Source organism: Lissotriton helveticus, chromosome 12, assembly GCF_964261635.1.
Source record: "Lissotriton helveticus chromosome 12, aLisHel1.1, whole genome shotgun sequence".
NCBI lineage: Eukaryota > Metazoa > Chordata > Amphibia > Caudata > Salamandridae > Lissotriton > Lissotriton helveticus.
Window position 1 is genome coordinate 309,883,418 of NC_136073.1, and position 23,116 is coordinate 309,906,533.

Genomic DNA, 23,116 nt, shown 5'->3' on the forward strand with positions numbered 1-23,116 from the left:
CAAGGTTCGGCGATTAAGCGGTGTCGCCCTGCTCGGAATAAAGTCAGCCTGGTCAGGTAGTGCCAGGCGTTGCATTAGTAGGTTGAGCTGGGTCGCCAGAACCTTAGCTAGTATCTTAGTATCGCAATTTAAGAGAGAGAGGGGACGATATGAATCACAGCAGTGTGAGGATTTCCCCGGCTTTAATAAGGATGTTATAAGCGCCTCCTGCATCCTCATAGGCAGACCGCCCTCCTCCAGCGCTGCGTAGTATACCTCCATTCAGAATCAGGGCTAGTACGGAGACAAATGTTTTATACAATTCTATTTGCAGGCCGTCAGACCCTGGGGCCCGTCCAGACTTCATCTGCATGATAGCGTCCGTTATTTCTTCAAGTTCCAAATTTAAACTAAGAAATTTCCATTGGGTGTCTCCCTAACCAGGCAAGGGCAGTGTCTTCAAAGTAGTCGGGCAAGTCGAGAGGTGTGGCTCTATGGGAAGAGTACAGGGCACTATAGTAGTCTCTAAGCGTACGCAATTAGTCAGGGAGTCTATGCACGTCGCCTTGTGAATCCAGAAATTCCATCACATAATTGGAGAATCTGGGTGGTCTGACCGCAGCCACCAGAGCCTTCCCTGGGCAATATCCCTCGCCATAAACTCTCGCTATATGGTGTTTTCCCCGAAATGTGCACTCTCTATCAGCCAGTTCTTCATATTCTGTAAGTTTACAGCTTATGGTGGCTCTAATGTCTTTCCCGTCAGGTTCAGAGCCCAGTCCACTTTCCAATTGTTTGAGTTTTCTCTCTAATGTGGACAAGCTAGTGCACAGCAACTTAATATACCCTCACACTTGGATATGCACCAGACCCTAATCGTGACTTTGAACTCCTCCCAAACAGTTGTGATACTGGGAACAGAGTCTAGATTGCAGTAAAAAAATCTCGTATGTCCTGTTCTAACTCAGTTCTGAACACCGCATTTCAAAGGAGCAGCGGGTTGAGGCGCCAACTATTATATGGGGAATGGTTGAGGGGTGCATGCAACTCAGCGACGACCGGGGAATGATCAGAGTGAGTACGAGCTAAATGGGTCGCCCGTCCTAGCCAGTGCGCCATACCCTTGGATACGAATAAATAGTGTAGTCTGGCCCAAGATGAGTGGAATGCCGAAAAATGTGTTCCTTCCCGCTGTGTGGGGTGTATATGTCTCCAGGAGTCAAGTAAGTAGTTCTCATCAATAATGTCTCACAGCACTCTCTGGGTGGTCGTGTAGTGTGTTGGGGAATCTCGGAATCTATCCATACGGAGGCACAGAGCAGTAGTAAAATCCCCACCCCAGATAATGTAGGTGGAGCCTATTTCCTGAATTCTGCTACATAAACGAAGGCGGGCCTGTGAGTTGTCAGTATTGGGTCCATAGTAATTAGCAAAGGTCACATTGTGGGAGTGAAATCTTCCCCAAAGCAGGCAGAATCTGCCTTCCGCATCAGCTTCTGACCCACTGGGAAATAATGCAACCCCTCTCTTAACCAATATAGCTACTCCCCGGGAATATGTAGAGTATTATGCAAAACTGCAGTGCAAAGCCCACCTCGAGGCGAACTGGGGAGTAGTGCCAGGACTTAAGTGTGTCTCCTGCAACATAGCTACCGTAATGTGGTGCCTATCGGGGTAACTCAGAATCTGCCGCTTTTTCCCAGGGTTGTTTAGATCTTGTATATTCCACGATGCTACAATAATGCTATTAATGCCTCGTGTGTTGTCAGCCATTGTACAGTGTGTGACATTCAGCATAAACCCATGCAGTGACGACCCCAGTGGACTGGACAAACTGTAATGCAGTCAAAAACAAATACCTCCCTCCCTCCCAACCTCCCTCCACCCACACCGCCTCTCCCCACTTGCCGGGTACAGGACCCCCCTCCCAATACCCCAACATAGTGGAACTACTTGCATTTCCCATAAACGAAGCTTCTGGAGGTTTGCCCTCTCTGGAACACGCTAGGGGCTCACAACCTGCCCACTTCCATTCATACTCTCACCCATCCACTACACCACCCGTAGGCGGGCAGTTGCGACGGGACGGTGGCAAGTAGCAGAGCCAGACATCATACCAAATAGAAAATATGTTAATACATCACCAACTTAGCTCATTTCGCCCTGAGTAAAGCAGTAGTGAGAGTTCCAACAAATGTCACTGTCCATTATACAGTTCAGCTGGGGTCTGACCCAGGTGACGGGGACCTGCGATCTCTAGTTTCTGACTCTGTAGTAGCCGAGCGGCAGTGGAGTCGAAGGTAGTCTTTAGCCTGTTGTCTATTCAAGAAGAAATGGTGCGATCCATGATGGGTTATATTCAGCTTCGCCGGGTACAACATGGTGTAGGGGGGCAGCGACTTTAGTTTTTTCTCGACTTTTGCAAACTTTCGCCTGGCGTCCTGTACCGTTTGTGTAAAGTCTGGGAAGAAGGACAATGTTGTGTTTTCGTATAGCACCTGTTTCTTTTCATAGGCAAGGCGTAGCACCGCATCTCTGTTGCGGTAGTATAAAAAGCAGGCTATCACAGGACGTGTCGCCGTACCCTGGAGGCGGGCGGGCCACAAGAGACCTATGGGCTCTCTCATCTGTGAGATGCGCTGAGAAAGCCTCTCTGCCTAAGAGCTCCACAACCAGTTTCTCAATAAAGTCCTCAATGCGCCCCGTGTGTGTGGATTTCCGCCAGGCCAAGAATTCGAACATTGTTCCTTCGGGAACATGCCTCCAAGTCCTCATTTTTGTCAGCAACTACCTTTAGTAATTTGTCCATCGGTGACATCTGTTTTTTGCTCGTTGTGGCACCATCCTCCAGATCAGACACCCTAGTCTATGCCTCCTTGAGGCGCGGTTCATGTTGCCCCAGCTTGGTGACCACTGATTCCATCGTTCATCGCATCTATTTTAGCATCAATAGATGTAAGACTCTGTTGCATGCCAAGTAGGATCACCTTCCAATCCTCCTCAGGCGGGTCAGTGTCATCCGTGCCTTCATGTTCCTCAGAGCGCGACTTGGGAGTCTTGCGCGCTTCAAACTGGATTTTCGTCTGTTTGGTATCAGTGCGCCCCATGGCACCAGCTGGCGAGCAGAACAGTGGAGGGCAGCACAATGTCCGTCAGTACCTGTTACCTTTATTTAACTGTTAGGAAGGCAAGATTGTAGGACTCAGGAGGTGCAGATCAGTTTACACCTGTGGAGGAGGCAAGATTGTAGGACTCAGGAGGTGCAGATCAGTTTACACCTGTGGAGGAGGCAAGAGTGCCAGCAGCAACGTCGTGGGTCATGGCAGCACGATGGGAACTGCGTGGTATGAGGTATTGCACAGGCAGGGCCCACCAGTATTGTAACCCTTGGCTCCGCTCCGCATGCTGATATGGGCATAGAACAAAAGCAGGATCCCAATTTCAAAGGCACAGGAGTCCTGAGGCCAGGTAAGGAGGGTGTAGAAACAATCAAGAGGAGGCACCTACTCCACCACACTCCCTGCAATGGTCCCGGGTCCGCTTCTATTCATGGATGCGCATCCATTCACCGCAGCAACCTTCAGCATTCCCCTCCACTGGGTGGCCCACTCAGCTTTCACAAAATGGCTGCCCCTGACATTGCACGAGCAGCTCCAGAAGCTTCCAGGGCTGGAGGTGAACAGTATGCCCTCTATTAGGAAGAGGCGTTGGAGCTGATGCCGGTCGGCAGGGATCTCCACAGGCAGCAAGTGGTGTAATCGGCAGCTTCAGGCGCCCTTCGCGCAATGTCCAAAATGGCGGCCGTCTCTGTCAGCGGGCTATTGGCAGTGCCGGCCGTGGCGCGTCTATAGTGGGGGAGGGAGCCGCGCGGCACCCCGGGTCAGGAAAAGCACGATGAAGTACTCCTGCGTGGCCCCGAATGCCTCCAGTCGCCGGGCAATTCAGCAATGGCGGGTTGTGGTGCACCCTCACTCCACGGCACGACCACCGCCGCAAATCAGTGAGACTGGGTGTAAGCGAGCTCCGTACCGGTGCACTCACCACAGGAGCCGCTAGTCACCACCGCGCTCCGCCGACGATCCAACGCAGCAGCTCCCCTCCATCAATGATCTCCTGCTCCTCTGGCCCGGTTTCCTGATCCGACGGCCCACAGTATGGCACCGGGGGCTTCACAACGCTCACCGCCTTTATCGTCAGCTCGCTCTTCCTCCGCCACACTTGGAGCAAAATTCACAAGTTTGGTACTGTTGATATCAGCAGGGAAGCTGTTTCACGTGGTGGGCTGTAAAGCACCTATTGGTGATGCAGGATAGGCATTATGAATATTTTCCGGCTCGGCTGTTGCCTCACAGGCGTGCGGCCATCTTTGTCGTACGCCACCTAGCGCACCCTCAGGGAAAATATTTCTTTTGCGTGTGCTTTAGTCTATTCTGTTTTGGTCTAGTGAGCCTGCGGAGGGGGAACACCTTCCTAATTGTTTATGGAAGACTCTACTTGATGGTTATGCACAATGGAGAAAGAAGCTGAGAGTGGCCAAATGCACTATGGCCAGGGGCATTTGAATTATGCAGCGATGCAAATTATGTGGCACGGTTAACTAAACTATGCAGCTAGGAAAAGCACATTATGAAGCTTAGTGCAGCACATTTTGTGATAATATTACATTATTATTACGCTATTTTTTACACATGTGACCACTGTCTGTTGAAGGTTTCACCTTATTAGTACCAGTTTAACACCAACATATAGCAATAGGTGACCAGACAACCTTTGTAAAGGGTCTTCTACTTCAAGGCAAAAAGTGTAGCCAAGTTTTTAATAACTTTTGGTCTGTTTGAGGTACAACCATAATTTGTTTTACAAATCTGAAGATTATGGGGCAAATGGTGGATGGTGTAGCAAACCCATAATTACACAACTTTACACACAAAAAAATTACACAAAAAGAAATTGTGAATGAATTGAATAGAATTGGTCTATTCACAATTTTTTTGTGTAAAGTTGTGTACTGTGATGTACTTGGTCTAATTTGTCATAATGAATATGTGGGCTTTAAATGTTTGGTGTAATTTTACGTAGAAGTGTTTTTGTATGTATTGTTAAAAATTTGGATCATTTTTCCTCTTCACACTATTTAAAAAAAGGTAATGAAGATATAAATGTATGAAGAAGAAGGTATAAATAAAATACCTAGACAAACAAAAAGAAATGTGTTTGGCCATTAAGCGCTAAGTTAAAAAGCTTATGAAAAACTGAAGCTCGGGCACCCCCCCTTTTTAGGGCTCGCCTGCTAATGCGCTTGCTCATAGCTGGCGAGCTATATTGTGGCTTAACGAGAGTTTAACCACTGGCGATTTGATGCAGTGCACGTGAGCGCGTGCACAATGCCACCAGCCTCCCTCCCACAAGCTTCCCCCAGGCCGTGTCTGCATTTGTCCTCCCCTAATTATTCACGCGCGCTCGCCTTTCTGTAGTGCCTCGCTTTCCCCATATGCTTGAAGGCAATCTGCTTCCCCGACCCCCTGGTGTTTCTGGCTTTTCTCGCTTGTTTTCTTTGTGTTTGAGCAGTCCATACTTGTGCTCGTGTTTTCACTCACTCCGCCTTTTTCACCCTCCCACCCGCCCCATCCCAACCCCAGCCAGAGCACCTACACATCCGAACGCTGCCTTATCTGGGTTTATACATCATGACTGCTCATGTTTGTGAGCGTTTCACACTGTACACTTTTGTGAGTACCTCACACCAGGGTTCTCATGTGTGGTAAAATCACACTCAGTATCTCGAATGCATGGCTCATTTGCTAGCATCTCGCACTAGTTTTCCATATTAATGAGCCTCTCCCACCCACGCTTCTGTTTCTAAGCCGTCTCTACATGAGGCTTCCTATGTTTGTGAGCATAACACACTATACAAAGCATTCCCACCCACTCGCTCGCTGCCCTGCTCCCCCTCCCTCGCCCCCCACACAGCAATGCCAAGATCTTGTTTTGTTTGTTTTGCGATCGTGCTACGTGCATTTGCCTTACAGAACGCACACTTGGCATACATTAATAGAGGTTTTGAGCTTTATGTCACAACGAGGTTTAGCACTGTGCTGGTATAGATTTTTGACACTAAATAAACCCTTTGCGTGCGAAATATGGTCAATACTTTTCAAGCTGCTCCCCCGCCGCTCGCCATATGCTCCTTCCCTCCCACTCGCTCGCTGCCCTGCTCCCCTCCCCTACCCCCCACACAGCAATGCCAATATCTTGTTTTGTTTGTTTTGCGATCGTGCTACGCGCATTTGCCTTACAGAACGAACACTGGGCATACATTATTAGTGGTTTTGAGCTTCATGTCACAATGATGTTTAGCACTGCGCTGGTATAGATTTTTGACACAAAAAAACCCTATGGTCAACACTTTTGTATATGTCGCTTTACGTCACGCGACCTACTGTGCAAAATCTCAGCCTCACTTTCTACTAAGATAGTTCAGATGCTATCAAGAGCTGACAGGCATAAATAAATAGCAAAAAATAGTGAAGTCGGACTTTCAATTGAGAGGCATATTTGGTGCTTTTTTAGCCGCCTGTGCTTTACAGCACAAGTCAACATCTCGACAGGAATAGTAAGGCGCTATGTAAATAAATATATACATCCAGTTCATGCCACCCTGTTAGCCTATTGCAATTGCGTCATATTGCATGGCGATACTGCATCTAGCGCTTCACATCTCACCGGACACCTCTAACTGTGTCAGAGGTGACATCAACAGTATATGTGGTGCTTCCCAGCCTTGTGAGTGGCACTCAACAGGACACACACACAACCACACACACATGCAAAACACCACACACACAACCCCCCCAAACACACACACGACCCCCCACACACACGACCCCCCCACACACACAACCCCACACTCACACATACCCACACACACACAACCACACCCACACACACACAACCCACTCACACACTGCCCCCTCACACACTGCCCCCTCACACAACTGCCCCCTCACACACTGCCCCCACACACACACACAACCCCCCACACACACAACCACACACACACAACCCCCACACACAACCCCCCACACACAACCACACACACACACTGCCCACTCACACACTGCCCACTCACACACTGCCCACTCACACAATGCCCACTCACACACTGCCCACTGACACACTGCCCACTCACACACAGATCACTCACACACTGCCCCCTCACACACTGCCCCCTCCCACACCCCACACACACAACTCCCCAAACACACAACCCCACACACACAACCCCACACACACAGAACCCCCCACACACACAACCCCCCACACACAACCCCACACACACACAACCACACACACACACAACCACACACAACCACACACACACCAGAATAGCAAAACATAGCATAGCAAAACAAAACATAGCATAGCATAACAAAACATAGTATAGCACAACAAAACACAAAAAACATAGCATAACAAAACATAGCATAGCACAACAAAACATAGCATAGCATAACAAAACACAACAAAACATAGCATAACATCACAAAACATAGCATAGCATAACAAAACAAAGCAAAGCATAAAAACATAGCGTAAGAAAGCATAGCATAACAAAACATAGCATAGTAAAACAAAGCATCATATAATAAAACATAGCATGACAAAACATAGCATAGCATCACAAAGCATAACATAGCACAACAAAACATAGCATAGCAAAACAAAGCATAGCATAATAAAACACAACAAAGCATAGCATAACAAAACATAGCATAGCATAACACAGCATAGCATAGCAAAACACAGCAAAACATAGCATTGCATAACAAAACAGCATAGCATAACAAAACACAGCATAGCATAGCATAACAAAACAAAGCATAGGGTAGCAAAACATAGCATAGCATAACAAAACAGCATAGGATAGGATAGCAAAACATAGCATCGCATAACAAAACAAAGCATAGGATATCAAAACAAAACATAGCATAGCATAACAAAACAAAACATAGCATAGCAAAAGACAACAAAACATAGCATAACAAAATGCAACAAAACATAGCATAGCATAACAAAATGTAGCATAACAAAACAAAGCATAGCATAACATAACAAAGCATAGTAAAACAAAACATAGCATAGTATAACAAAACATAGCCTAGAATAACAAAACACAACAAAACATAGCAGAACAAAACATAGCATGACATAACAAAACAAAGTATAGCATAACAAAACACAAAAAAACAGCATAACAAAACACAACAAAACATAGCATAGCACAACAAAACATAGCATAGCACAACAAAACATAGCTTAGCACAACAAAACATAGTATAGCATAACAAAACACAAAAAACAGCATAACAAAACACAACAAAACATAGCAGAGCACAACAAAACATAGCATAGCACAACAAAACATAGCTTAGCACAACAAAACATAGCATAGCATAACAAAACATAGCGTAGCATGACAAAACATAGCATAGCATAACAAAACAAAACATAGCATAACAAAAAACAGCATAGCATAACATAACAAAGCATAGCAAAACAAAACCTAGCATAGTATAACAAAACATAGCATAGCATAACAAAACACAACAAAACAAAACATAGCATAATAAAACATAGCATAGCATAACAAAACACAACAAAACATAGCATAACAAAACATAGCATAACATAACAAAACATAGCAAAACATAGCATAGTATAACAAAACATAGCATAGCATAACAAAACACAACAAAATATAGCAGAACAAAGCATAGTATAACATAACAAAACATAGCATAACATAAAAAAACAAAGCACATAGCAGAACAAAACATAGCATAACAAAACATAACAAAACACAACACAACAAAACATAGCATAGCATTACAAAACATAGCATAGTAAAGCATATATAAAAAAATACATATCATAGCATAGCATAACAAAACACAACAAAACAGCAAAGCATAACAAAACATAGCATAACAAAGTATAGCATAGCATAACAAAACATAGCATAGCATAGCAAAACAAAGCATAGCATAATAAAACACAACAAAACTAAACATAGCATAGCATAACAAAACAAAGCATAGGATAGCAAAACAAAACATAGCATCGCATAACAAAACATAGCAGCATCACAAAGTGGTTGCATCTTAGCCACAGACTTCCTGTCTCGCACGCATTACGTTAAACATTTTACATTCACACGGAGCCTTTCCTATGCACTTTCAAAGGTTTCCTACTCTGTACAACTACCATTGCTGCACCCACACACTCTGCATCCACTCACACACTGCACCCTCACACACTCTGCACCCTCACACACTCTGCACCCACACACACTCTGCACCCACACACACTCTGCACCCTCACACACTCTGCACCCACACACACTCTGCACCCTCACACACTCTGCACCCTCACACACTCTGCACCCATACACACTGCACCCACACCCCATCTCCCACTCAGCACCACCACAGCACCATCCAGCACCACCACAGCATCACTCAGCACCACCACAGCATCACTCAGCACCACCACAGCATCCCTCAGCACCACCACAGCACCACTCAGCACCACCACAGCACTACACAGCACCACCACAGAACCACCACAGCACCACTTAGCACCACCACAGCGTCACTCAGCAACACCACAGCATCACTCAGCACCACCCCAGCATCACTCAGCACCACTCACCATCACCACATCATCACTCAGCATCACCTCAGCATCACTCAGCACCAACACATTATCACTCAGCACCACCACATTATCACTCAGCACCACCACATTATCACTCAGCGCCACCCCAGCATCACTCAGCGCCACCACATTATCACTCAGCGCCACCCCAGCATCACTCAGTGCCACCCCAGCATCACTCAGTGCCACCTCAGCATCACTCAGCGCAACCACAGCATCACTCAGCGCAACCACAGCATCACTCAGCGAAACCACCGCATCACTCAGCGCAACCACAGCATCACTCAGCGCAACAACAGCATCACTCAGCACCACCACAGCATCACTGGTTAAAATATGTTCTTTCAATGTTTCAAGCTGTTTTCAAGCTTTCACGCTTTATTACAAATCACAAAAAGATGTTACTATTTCACTTCTGTTCTTGGATTTTCGTCACAATAAAAAACACTGAACATAATCTTCACAAAAGTTATTTCCAAAAATGTAAGCTATTGCCACTACAAATTTAATAAATTATTTAATTATTAATTATTTAAAAAAATTAAAAGCATTGTTATTTGTAATATCAATACATCTAAGTCACGTAAATACAAAACATGTTGCATTACAAATGCTATAGGTGTCACATTTGCGAAAGTTATAACTATTGGCATTGCAAATGACAAAGCTATTAATTTAACTATTTGAAAAAATAACACATAAATAAAAAAAAATCATTTATAACACCAATAGCTCAAACTTTCCTAATGCGAGCCCTATTGCATTTTCAATGCTTGTTCTACGTATAGTAATAATGACAGCATCTGGTAGTACTGGCACATACTGACCATGAAATCATCAGCCACAAGTATGACACACCAGTGATTACATCATCTGACCGAGCATTGGCATGCCCATGAGACGATTACCTGACACGGAGGTGGTATACCAATATGACAGCATCTGCCAGTGCCATCATATTCCCATCATGGAGGCATCTGATACTGACGCCACACAAAGTATAACAGCTTGCCCACTTTGATGGCATCTGAAGGTGGATATACAGAAATCATGAAAGTTCCTGACAGTGCCAGAACATGGCAACCGTGAACTCTGAATATAACATGAAAAAACGATGTCAACATTTGGCAGTGACATTACATATTAATCCTGACCGCATCTGACAAAGAAGTGATATAGCTATCATGAGGGATCATGACAGCATCTGACAGTGGCATGACATTGCGAAGTTGACAGCATGTGACTGCTCCAAGATACAGCAATCATGGCACTCCTCGAGAGCGACAAGACTGGACGGGGCACTCATGACAGGATTTGACTCTGATGAAAAGTGACATTTATGACAACTTCTAAGAATTACATGACATAGCAGACATGTTAGATTTTATTTTTATTTATTGGTTTTCAACATAAGTTGTTTTCCTAAAAACAGTTAAAGTTCTAAAAACATGGCAACAGTTAAGGCTTACTTACAGAGAAAGTTATAAAAGACCGAATGCTCTGGGGTTGAGCTAAGTTCGAATATGTATAAAGAACACAAATTCAGGCCCAGAGCTTTTGACATATATTAGATAACAACAGATAAAAAATCTGGAAAGACTCCAATCTTGTGCGCTTATATATATTTAGTGGTTCATTTGTTAAAAGAATTAGTACCGATGCCCAAATATCTGCCTGGAAGATCACGGTTGGTGCTATTAAATGTCAGAGCACCTAATACCGATGCTGCGTAGTCCTGAATCCACCTCCTGCCTCTTCAATCCTTTATCAGGCGCTCCCTGTCCCTTTATCTCACTCTTTCAGGTTTCTGTCTTTTTCATTTGGGAAGTTCTTTCAATCTTTCTCTTCCTCCATCTTTCCACTTTGTGTGTTTTTCCCTCTCTTGCTTTCTTTAAATGTCTGAAAATTAGTACCAGCCCCAGTGGTGGCTCCTCTTAATGGGCCGAGAGGCCGCGCCTCCTTGTTTTCTGGCCCATTTAGTTTTTTTTTATGCCAAGAGTGAAAAATAACCTATTATTCACTCTTGGTATATTCAAAATGCCGACCTCCTTTGGTCAAGCAAGAGTCTCTCTTTGATGGTTGGCCCAAGCGCACATAGGCACCTCCACCAGCCTCCGGAGAGAGATGACCAGGGCTGGAGAAATTCCATCCCTGGCCTTGGAGCCCTGGCATGCCTCTGTTCCTCTTTGATTTGTGACGTGCTGTATGTCATGGCTAAAGGTAGACACAGGCGCTGCAGGCTTAAGCCCTGTAATGCCCATGGCTACACGCCAATCAGACTGTCACCCGCCCCTTTCCTAACTTGTGATAGAGTCGGGAAAAAGGGGTGTGAAAGAGGAGAGATTAAAATCTCAAATCTGCGTCTGTGCAGGTGAGGTTTCAATTTCATGCCCCAGCACGGGAAGGAGTTCAAATGGGACCTGCAGGTAGATAATCAAAAGCATTAAAGCTTTTAAATGTTGTGTGGGTGTGTGTGGGTGTGTGTTTGTGTGTGTGGGTGTGTGTTGCACAAATACTTTACACATAACCTCTTAAAAAAAGTGCCAAGCTACCAGAGGGTGAGCACAGGTTATCTTTTAGTGTGCACCTAGCTTACCCCGACTAGAGTGGTGTTTCCTGCCTGGCCTGGGTGCATACCTCAGCCAACCATGAATCTCATTTCTAACACAGAGCCTCCACTCTCTCCCTATTAATGGTGACCCACTACCTATACTTAGAAGTATTTGGAGGCATGTGGGCTTTTGGCACCATTTCTCTATCCCCTAGGGAAAATAGTGTAATCTCTGCCGGTCACCCAAAACTAACTGGGACTACCTACTCCCCAAGCGCCATACTCACCAACGCTGGTGTCGGCTCACCAATGGAAGACTGTGGCGTCTTGGGACTGTTGGAGTCACCCTGTATGTGCCCATACTTGTAGCACTGTGTTCATTGGGATGCAAACCTCCCTGTCTTATGGTCAAAGACATGCTTCTTTTTAGAATCAGACTGGGACTGATTAGCACTACTTCCTTGGGAATTATTTGGGGGGTCTTTTGAGAATTCCTTGGTTTTACATTTTTCTACCCCCTCTTTCTTCTGTCAACAACCCTGACTACCTTTGTGGCTGTCCCCTCCAAATACCTTTTTTGGATTTGGACACTCTGGTGTTAGCCCGGAGGCCTGCCTCCTCAGCAAGCTTCCTGCGGTCAGTCAGCAACTCAGTGCTGGCGAATTCTGTGAAAAGAGATACTGAGAATGAGCTCTCACATGATTAAATGATACAACCCATTATAATCACAAATCTTACTGTCCCTCACCCAGCCATTCGCTGCCTTACAGGAGTAATCAATATAATCTACCCAGGACTGGTTGAGGAGCTTCTGGCTGTCCCTGAATCTTTGACAATACTTTTCTGGGGTCAACCCACATTTGGCAATCAAAATAGCTTTCATAGAAGTATACTTGATTTGGTCCCCAATATCTAATGTCAGAAGTGGGTCCCTCCTGAGTGCCGGCATATGTTTCCACAGAAACGATACAGTATTCCTCTGGAACGCTGAGTGCCTTGAATGCAACCTCATTAGCAGGAAAACATTTATCAGTGGCATCCCCCATCCCATAATTGGGCACCAGATCCTTGGGTATAAGGAACTTTCTATCTCCATCAGGTACTGCAGGTATGCTGCTACCATCGCTGCTGGAATCAGCCTGCCTGGCCTTGATCTCCAGCTCCTTCAGACTCAGTTCATGAGCCAACAAAGGTGTCTTCTCTGCTAAGCCTCTGTCAGCCCCAGCATTCCTATCATTAGCTTCCCTCTTTACTTTTGCCAGCGGCAGCTTGCTTGAATTCTCTCTCCTACTAACTTTCATCCAGCTCTTCTGGAAATAGGTCATGGAAAGAGACACTGCTACAGCTCTCCCAGGAGGCTGAAATCCAGGAGGTTCCCCTTCAACTGCTGCAGGTATCTTCTCAGAAAAGCACATCTTATGCTCCTCCAATTGATCATTCTTGGAGTGGGCTTCTGCTCAGACCCTCAGCACAGTTTGAAAATCTTTTTGATGGCTCCTCAGGCAGGTTCCCCCATCTCCTTGCAGATGTTTTTCAGTTGGTTTACTCCATGGCTCCACTTGCAGAACCAGCCAGAGACGTGATATATAGGATAGATCAAAGATGCAACGTAAAGAAAAATGAAGAAATATTTGAAGGGCATAAACACCACTCCTATCCCACTGCTGACACCAATGTGAGAAATTGGGTCTCCAATTGGCAGAGGTATGCACCCTGTCCAAGTAGGGACCACAATCCTAGTCAGGGTAAGTCACAACAGAATCTTAAATTATCCTTCCATCTGAAAATCTGGACCCTCTACGACAACTTCAGCGAACAGACTCCATAAATCACCCTTTCCTCCAGCGACGATAGCCAGCCCAGCATCACCGCCTGGACCTCGGTCTCCACTGAAGATACTACCACGACCATGAAGAGCACTCACTTGGGAGACCCACTGACCCCTGCCCGCCACACATTTTCCACAGAGCCGCTGCCACCATAGCACCCGAGCTATGACGCACCATCAACACCACCTTTGAAACCGGCACATTCCCCGATGACTGGAAATGCGCAGAAGTCAAGCCCCTCCTCAAGAAACCCTCTGCACACCTGACGGACCTGAAAAACGACCGATCCATCTCTCTTCTCCCATTTGCAGTCAAAGTCACAGAGATGGTCGTCCATGCCCCGGTTAACTAACTTCATCAAGGAGAACGCCATCCTCGTCCCTTCCCAATCCGGATTCTGCAGCAACCACAGCACCGAGACCGCCCTCCTCACCGCCACAGACGACATTCGCATGCTCCTCGACCAAGACCACACCGCGGCCCTCATCCTACTGGACCTCTCCGCTGCCTTCAACACCGTCTCCCATTGCATTCTCGCAGCCAGAATCCATGATGGCGGCATACAGGGAACTGCCCTCGACTGGCTCTGCTCCTTCCTCACCGGCAGAACCCAAAGGATCAAACTCCGCCCATCCTCTCCGAACCCACAGAGATCAATTGCAGAGTACCCCAAGGATGATCACTCAATCCCACTCTCTTCAACATCTACATGGCCCCCCTTGCCACCATCGTCAGACAGCATGGACTCAGCATAGTAGCCTACGCCGGTGATTCCCAGCTCATCCTCTCCCTCACAAAGGAACCCAACATCACCAGACTCAGCTTCCAGGAAGGAATGAAAGACATCACATCCTGGATGAGCAGCAGGTGTCTGAAGCTCAACTCAGAGAAGACAGAAGTCCTCGTCCTCGGACCCACTCTCTCATCCTGGGACAACACCTAGTGGCGCATCACCCTTGGCAACCCCCAGCCCCAACATACCATGCCCAGAACCTTGGCATCATACTTGACCCCTCCCTCTTCATGACCCACCATCAACGCCATCGCCTCCACCTGCTTTAACATCCTCCGCATCCTGCGGAAGTCCTTCAGATGGATCCCCCCTCAATCCAGAAAGACCGTCACCCACACACTCATTACAAGCAGACTGGACTAAAAAAACACCCTCTACGCTGGAATCAACGAAACCCTGCTACAAAAACTTCAGACCATCCAGAACACCATGGCCAGACTCGTCCTTGGCATCCCACAATATGATCACCCAACACCTACGAGACCTCCACTGGCTCTCCGTCGAGAAGAGAGTAACATTCAAGCTACTCACCCATGCCTACAAATCTCTTCACAACACCGGACCCAAATACCTCAACGAAAGAGTCTCCTTCCACGTACCAAGAAGAAACCTCGGCTCCGCCAACCTCGCCCTAGCAGAAATCCTGCACATCCGCAGACCCAGAGCGGGTGGAAGAACCTCCTCCTACCTTTTGACAAAGGCCTGGAACGAGCTCCCGGCCAACATCAGATGCTCCCCCACACTGCAGACATTCAGGAAGAGCCTCAAGACCAGGGTGAGTAGCGCGCTTCACAAGTCCCTGATTGATTGATTAATTGATTGATTGATCCTATGCTCACACTCTAGTAGCTAAGCACAAAGAAGGCAGCTTAACTTAGAAGGCAATGTGTAAAGTATTTGTGCAATAAATCATACAGTACCACAGAGAAAACACTAAAAAAATACTCCACAGCAGTTTAGAAAAAAAGAGAATATTTAAATGAGTATAATAAGATAAAAACAACAAAAATCTAATGTGTAGAAGTTGAGATATTGAATTTTGAAGAAATAAATGCAGTAAATTGTTTAGAAGCAAGTAACGCTAAAAAGGTTACTTTAGGTCATGCTGGACTGGGGCAAAGTCAAAGTTTGGGCCAAACTCGATGGAGCACTGACCGCCTACAGGACCCACGCAGGCCCTGGTGAACAAAGTACCTTTCCTGGTTGCAAGCAGCAAGATGCGTTGATCTTCTCCATGCATTGAAGGCGATGTGTCAGTTCCAAAGACGGGTGCTGGAGTCGAGAGGCGTCAAGCAATGCGCCGGTTCTTGCCACACAGGGATGCACCGATGTCACCAAGCTGCTGCGGCAGTGATACGCTGTCCGATGCTTCAATCTCTACAGGCAAAGCGCTGGTTCTTAAGCAATGCGCTAGTTTTACTCCCACAATTGGGTTGATGCGGCAGTTCTGCTACCATCAGACAGGAGATGCTTTTTTTTCTCCTTTGTCCTCATATCACCGTAGTGTCTGCAAGTCTGCGACTGCTCTAGCTCTATGCCTCGCGGGCAATTGCATTCGCTCTTTGCTCTACCACTCTTAACTCCCAAGCGGGCCTTCACCAGGGATGGTGCCTCGGTGTAATCATAGGTACTCATTATTAGGATGTTACCCTAACTTCCTCTCCATCTGGAGAAGTCTGCCCACATCTCGAATATGCTTCCTGTTTTACATTCCAAATCGGAATGCCATACCCAGGTGGCTGCTTTCATCCAATCTGTCACCTTCAGGAGCGATGGGTCAGCCCACAGCTAACAGATTTCTCTCCTGGCTATAATATCAAATAAAACAAGATAACAGACTGCTGCCTGCACATTACACTATGTGAGATGTTATCTACACCTAACAATACTAGCACTGTGTTTACAATTATAGTTACCCCGAATATGTCTTTAAGGATAGACTCTATGCCACTCCAGAACACTTTTATTCTGGGGCATGAAAAGAAAATGTGTTTGTTGTTAGCTTTTAAAAAGACACATCTTCTACACCTTGGAATGGGTATTGGGGCAAACTTGACCATCTTTGCAGGCATCCAGTACAGCATATTAATTGTAGAAAAAATGGTTATGGTTTAAATTTTCCAGCTTAACAATTGAATATAGCAATTTCAAAGAGTCACACCAGATTGATTGTAAGTACTCCCCTTGGAAAGTGTCTTCCCACACCGCATATGATGATTTTAAGTTCTCATCTTCCGCTACCAGGAACTTCCAGCACCATTTAGCGATCTCCGTTCTTTTAGGTCTTATGTACTGAAAGGAGAGCTCGAAATCCCAGTCCTCCATTGTCTCGAATTTCGAGGCCGCCAACCAGGAGATTAGTTGTACATATTAGAACCTGGATAGATTGTCACCGACTATCGCACTTAAAACTTCCCATGGTAGTATCCCTTGCTTTGTCATTAAATCTCCCAAGGTGGCCATCCCAGCCCACCTTAGAGGAAGACTCAGCTCCTCCCTCATACATTCTAGGGTTCCAGGGGAGACCCATATTGGTGCAAAGTCAGAATAAAATCCAATGCTGATCTTTCTCCTCATTTAACACCAAAGGTTGAGTGCAGACTTTAAGACTTTCAGTTGTTTGGAGCACCACATTTATACAAAAACTCATCAGCGCCCACCTCCTTGGTTATTTCCCCTAAAAGCATTCCCCAGGTAGAATTGTCGGGTTTCCCCAATAGCATCTGAATATTCTTAAGCTGAAACACCAAGCAATATATATTTAAATCTGAGAAAGCCAGACCGCCATTTTTTAGCCTATACCTAAGCTTTTTCCATGTCACTCTGGCCTCCCTCGAAGCCTAAACGAAACTAACTATTTTCTCCTGGATTTTGCCTATACTTAATCTTGGGAATGTAAGGGGGATACAATTGAAGAGATAAGTACATTTTGGGAGAATCAACTTTTTTATTAAAGTTACACACCCATATATTGTTAGGGGCAGATTCCTCCACCTAGATAGCAATAAGTCACCCTTTTTAAATTATGCAATGGAATTTCCTCCACAGTATTTACAATCGTTATCCACAGATATTTTATCTCAGAGCTAACCCCCTCCTTCCATCCTTCCACGTTCCAGCACATTATATCTGTTTTAGAGTGATTCACAGAGTATCCTGAAACGGCTCCGATTTCTGCCACTATCTGCTCCATTCTCTGAACAGTTGTAGCAGGGTCTGATGTGTAAATTAACAAATAATCAGCATACAATTCAACCTTACTACTAGAAGTTGGCAAGTAAAAGAGGATTATCTGTCTATCTTCCCTTAATTGCTGTGCAAAAGGCTCAATGTAGATATCGAACAATAAAGGTGACGGGGGAAACCCTGCCTTGTACCCCTTTGTATGCTGAAACCTCTAGTTAGAGACCCCTTCATACAATATTTGGAGAGTACTAGCAAAGCCCTGGCCAAATCCCATTGCACCCAGGACCTCCCACAAGTAATGTCCAGCATGCCCGATCAAAGGCCTTAGCCTCGTCAGTCGCTCAAGTGGGTAGTGGCAAGATCTATTGAGCCAATCAATTGTTGCTTAAGCTCCTGTATCTGTCACTTTGGGATAAACTCTATCGGATCTATATGGATGAGCTGGGGAGAATGGTTGGCCAATCTCCCTGCTAAAATACTCATCAAGATTTTATAGTTTGGGTTCAACAGGGAGATGGGCCATTAGGAGTCTACCTTCCTTGGGTCCTTAGCAAGTTTTAAAACCAAAACTATTGTGGCCTCCTTTCACGTAACCGGGCTCCCTGCCAGTATATTGAGTTATAAAGAGCCTCTCACTCTGGAATCAATTCTTCAATCAAAAGTTTATACACTTCTACAGGCAGAGCATCTGGGCCCTAAGCCTTACCATTCCTTGTCTGGAGTAGGCTTACCCTGATCTCTTCCCTCATAATGGGAGCATCAATAAAATGTCTACCTTCCATTTTAAGTTTTGACATGTGTGCTGGTCCCCTTGAACAAAAGTCACTACAGGCTGCTAGCAGTCCTCTCTGGCTGCCTTCCAGCCTGTGCTGACTCCACTGCTGCAGTCCCGGAACAACAACTCACCGGCAACTCTACAGCGGCGCAGCTCTCTTGCTGCGCTCTCCCAGCAGCGCTCCCTCGAGGAGAGCTTCAGGATGATCCCTGACATAGCCTCACCATCTAAGCCTCAATCAGCAGCCACAAGTGGGATTGAAAAAGAAGAAGGAAAATACAGAGGCATGAGAGGAGGAATGGAGGGGAGGCACCGACGCCAAAGGGAAAACGGAACACTCCTCCCAGCGAGCTTTGGGCCAGTTAGCTAGCAATCGCCATGTTCCCCCTGAATCCATTACTTTTTCCGCAGACAGGAGATGCATCGTAATCCATGTTGCAAGTACCTGGGCCACTCCAGTGAGTCAAGCATATAAGCAGGGGTACATACTTTGATTTCCCTGAGTCTCAAGCAACAGGAGGCAAGCCAACAAGCCTTTGAAGATCACTTGGAAGAAAGCAGGGACCAGTTCTCCTTCAGCAGTGTCAGCGAGCAGCAGGCAGCAGGGCAACAAGCTGAAAAGCAAACCTTCAAGATCTGCAGTCCAGTTAAGTCATTTGAGCACCACAGCAGATCTTCTGACCGAGTCCAGTTGTAGATCCAGAAGTGTCTGATTTGTGTGGGTACGGGCCCCAGTACTTATTCCCAAAAGTGCCTTTGAAGTGGAGGTGACATCAAAGACTGGCCTCTGAAGTGCCCACAATCCCTTTCAGCCCAATCTGTCTGCTAGGCTAACCCTAGGGGGTAAATCAGTGCTTTGTGTGTGGGCAGATTACTACCAACTGAAGTGTAAGAATGCAGATGTGCCTCACCATCCTGTGTTTGAGGCTGTCTAGAAGGAATGCACAAAATTTAGCTGTCACCCAACCCAGATGTAAATTGGAGACAGGCTGCAAGGCACAAAACAATTATGATCAGAGAAATGTGGCATTTCGAAAACAGTAATGTTAAATCCAACTTCACCAGTAAAGAGGATTTGTTAGGACCATTCCAAACATACGAAACATGAAAAAGCAACTACTCTATGATCAGGAATTACAGCTTAAAAGTGTATTAATGAATTCCCAATACTAGCCTATGGGAGGAGTAGGCCTCACAGTTTTGAAAAAATGAAATAGGCTGTTTGTCACTACTAGGACATGCAAAACATGTCCTACCTTTTACTTACATAGTACCTTGCCCATTGGGTTACCAAGGGCCTTCCTTAAGGGTGACTTATATGTAATAAAAGGGGAGTTTAAGGATTGCCAAGTAGTTTTAAATGCCAAGTCGAAGTGACAGTAAACTGCACACACAGGCCCTGCAATGACAGGCCAGAGGCAGATTTGAAAGGCTACTTTTGTGGGTAGCATAATCAGTGCTGCAGGCCCACTAGTAGCATTAAACAGGTCCTGGGTATATGGTATATCGATTGACAAGGGACGTACAGGTACATTTAATATATCAAAAAGGTGTAGGGAGAGAGCACATGCACTTTAGCACTGGTGAACATTGGTAAAGTGCTCAGAGTCCTAACACCATCAAAACCGACACAGACAAATAGAGAGATAGGCAAAACGTTGGAGGAGAACCACCCTAAGGCTGTCAGGTCCAACAATATCCATCAGTATGAAAGGAATTTATAGACCAAGCCTCCTGTGAACATGTATGTCTTGCAAGATTCTGATCTCAAACGAGGTAAAAAAAAAGCAAGTTGATGCCTCCTTACTTCTGTGGTACTCCTGCAATTGTTTGTGTTCTATCTGTAGTGCTTTTGCTTCACCACCTTGGGATGCAGACTTTACCAGCATCTCTACCTCCATAGCATGCTTTATCCATAGGACTTCTGTGGCTTTCTAGATTGTATATTCCCATGAGCTGAGTAGTAATAAAGCCTCCCCCATTCTGAGGTCATTCTTATTGCTCGTTTCTGTCCAGTATCAGCATTTCAGTGAATTTATTAAGTCTGGTAATCTCACCTTAGCAAGTGCCGCTTTGACAGGATCATTACATCTTTATAGGGGTTGGATATGCTGTGGGGTGGTTGTTTGTTGCAAAGACAACCTCTAGATCACGTTGACTGTGTTGCATGGTCTTTTCATTTTTAATTTGATTTGAGGAAAGTAAAGCCCCTTGAAGTCATTTCACCCTTGGTATTTGGAGTGTTAGCTGGCTGGGCACCAACGGTCCCAAAATCAAATTCAGTTGTCTTAGTCAATGCACTCTGGAGAGAGTTTATGTGTCTTTACTCCTGTACACAGATGCCCATGCGGCAGTTTCCAAGGCTGCTATCTGCCTTCCAAAGATCCATTCCCATTTGAAAGGGGCTATCAGTCCTAGAGGGTAAGATTTCAGGAGGTGATAGGTTCTGTGCCCCACAGAATCTGTAGGAGAATAGACAAGTTCTAATCTTAATTGTGCTAGTCTCATTTTGTCAGGCTTAGGTAACCTATGCACAAGTCTATAGTGTCATCAATTTCTTTTGTGAACTCAGGAAGGTTCACATCATGAGTTCCCCTACTTTTGATTTCCTTTTGTAGGCCTGGGTATATTTTTCACTTAGAAATGAAGTTTAGTATAATGTTTTGCATAGGCTTTACTGGGCCCACATTATCCTTTTTCAAAGTGTCCTTGTTGGTCCAACGATTCAATTTTTCGCTTGGCCTAAGCAGCTTGAAGTGTTTGTCCAGTTTTATGCCAAGAGCTGTGCTGCCATTATCAAATACTAGGGAAATGTTTTAACTTGGCTTTTTGTGAGCAGGGTCATAGGTAGAAATTGATAGAATGTGTGGAGCAAAAAGTGCAGGATGGGCTGTCACTTTCCTCTCTGCTAAGAGCTTAAAATGTTTTGTGATCTGTTAGTTCAATATCGGTGAATGGGTTCATAGGTTCCATGTGGTCATTGCCATGTACATTTAGTGAGCTATAGCTATGTTAACCTTGTGGTAAGTATCACAATCATGGCACTGCCTGATCCTTTCAATGACACAGGAATTAAGTATGCTCATTTGACGGGTCGGCTTCAGTCATATCTAAGCCCATTGCCTATTCTTTGCCACTCATGTAGGTAAAACCTGAAGATTTCAACAGCAGCAACCAGACATTCCTTGCATCTATAACTGAAAGAGTGAACACCATATCAAAAGGAGAGAACAGCAGTGCCTCACTCATCCAACTCTACAAGTCAGTGTCTTCCGTACTTAATCAGGCCGATCAAGAGGATGATCTACAAACAGGCAACAAGAGAGAGGTATGCAACGTGTTAATGAAATACCTGTGCATGTAATGCTTTCTGAGTTGGGTGCCTTAGATAAACAGAGGATACAGAAGGGATACATGTTCTCTTTCTCCTTATTTATTTTATGTATTTATTTATTTAATATAGTGCTTGTAAACTAAAGGCTTCAAGGTGCTTTTTGCCTGACAAGAAAAGCATGTGGAATTATAGACGAGTAACAGTGAATAACAGGTATATTTTCCACAAAGGGGGTCTGAGTGATACATTGTATCATTATTGCATCACTCAGAACTCAAAGCGTCTTGTAGTCGGAGATAGAATCAAGGTGTGACATCATCTTTAGGATTTGGGGAACCTCCTCTGCCAGGTTCCACATCTGAAGAGGATATCATCTGCGTATAAACAGATTTTGCTCCAGACTGTGCCGATGGGTGTGCACCTGACAGTCTCTTCTTCTCATATTCAACATGCAGGAGGCTTGAATGACAGTAGGAAAAGCAAGGGTGAGAATGGAGACTCCCTCTCCAAGATGAAGAGCTGTGACAATGTCTGGCCAAACAGGGTCCCTGTCTGTGGCGATGCATACATGGCACCTAACTAGGAGCCAAGTGCAATAAGAAAGTAAGAATTTCTCTGTTGTGTGTGCAGTAGATAGAACCACTCGACTCTACTTAATGCTTTTCTAATGTCAATAGATACACACACTGGTTGGTACTCAGTCTAGGAGCATTATGGGTTACTTGCATAAAGCACCTCAAGTTACCAGTGGATAACCTCAAAGCCATTAAAGACACCTAATCGTGTTGAGCTAAATGTTGACTATGAAGTTGAAGGGGAAGCTGAATCTTCATATTCAACATTTTCATGAGGTTCATAAAGTTAACAATGAGTAAGGATATTTGGTGGTAGCTACATCATCCCAGTTAATCTCTTCCCTTCTTTGTGATGAGAGAAATGAAACCTTGACCCA

At 45.3% G+C, this 23,116-nt stretch overlaps 1 protein-coding gene across 1 annotated transcript in view; it reads left to right on the forward strand.

Moving 5' to 3' along the window:
• Window positions 1–23,116, forward strand: part of LOC144798021 (polycystin-1-like protein 2) — an 849,694-nt gene that overhangs the window by 322,031 nt on the left and 504,547 nt on the right. Inside the window, exon 16 of the mRNA XM_078668807.1 lies at window positions 21,976–22,158. Coding sequence (XP_078524933.1) covers window positions 21,976–22,158 — 183 coding nt within the window. The remainder of the gene's footprint in view (window positions 1–21,975; window positions 22,159–23,116) is intronic.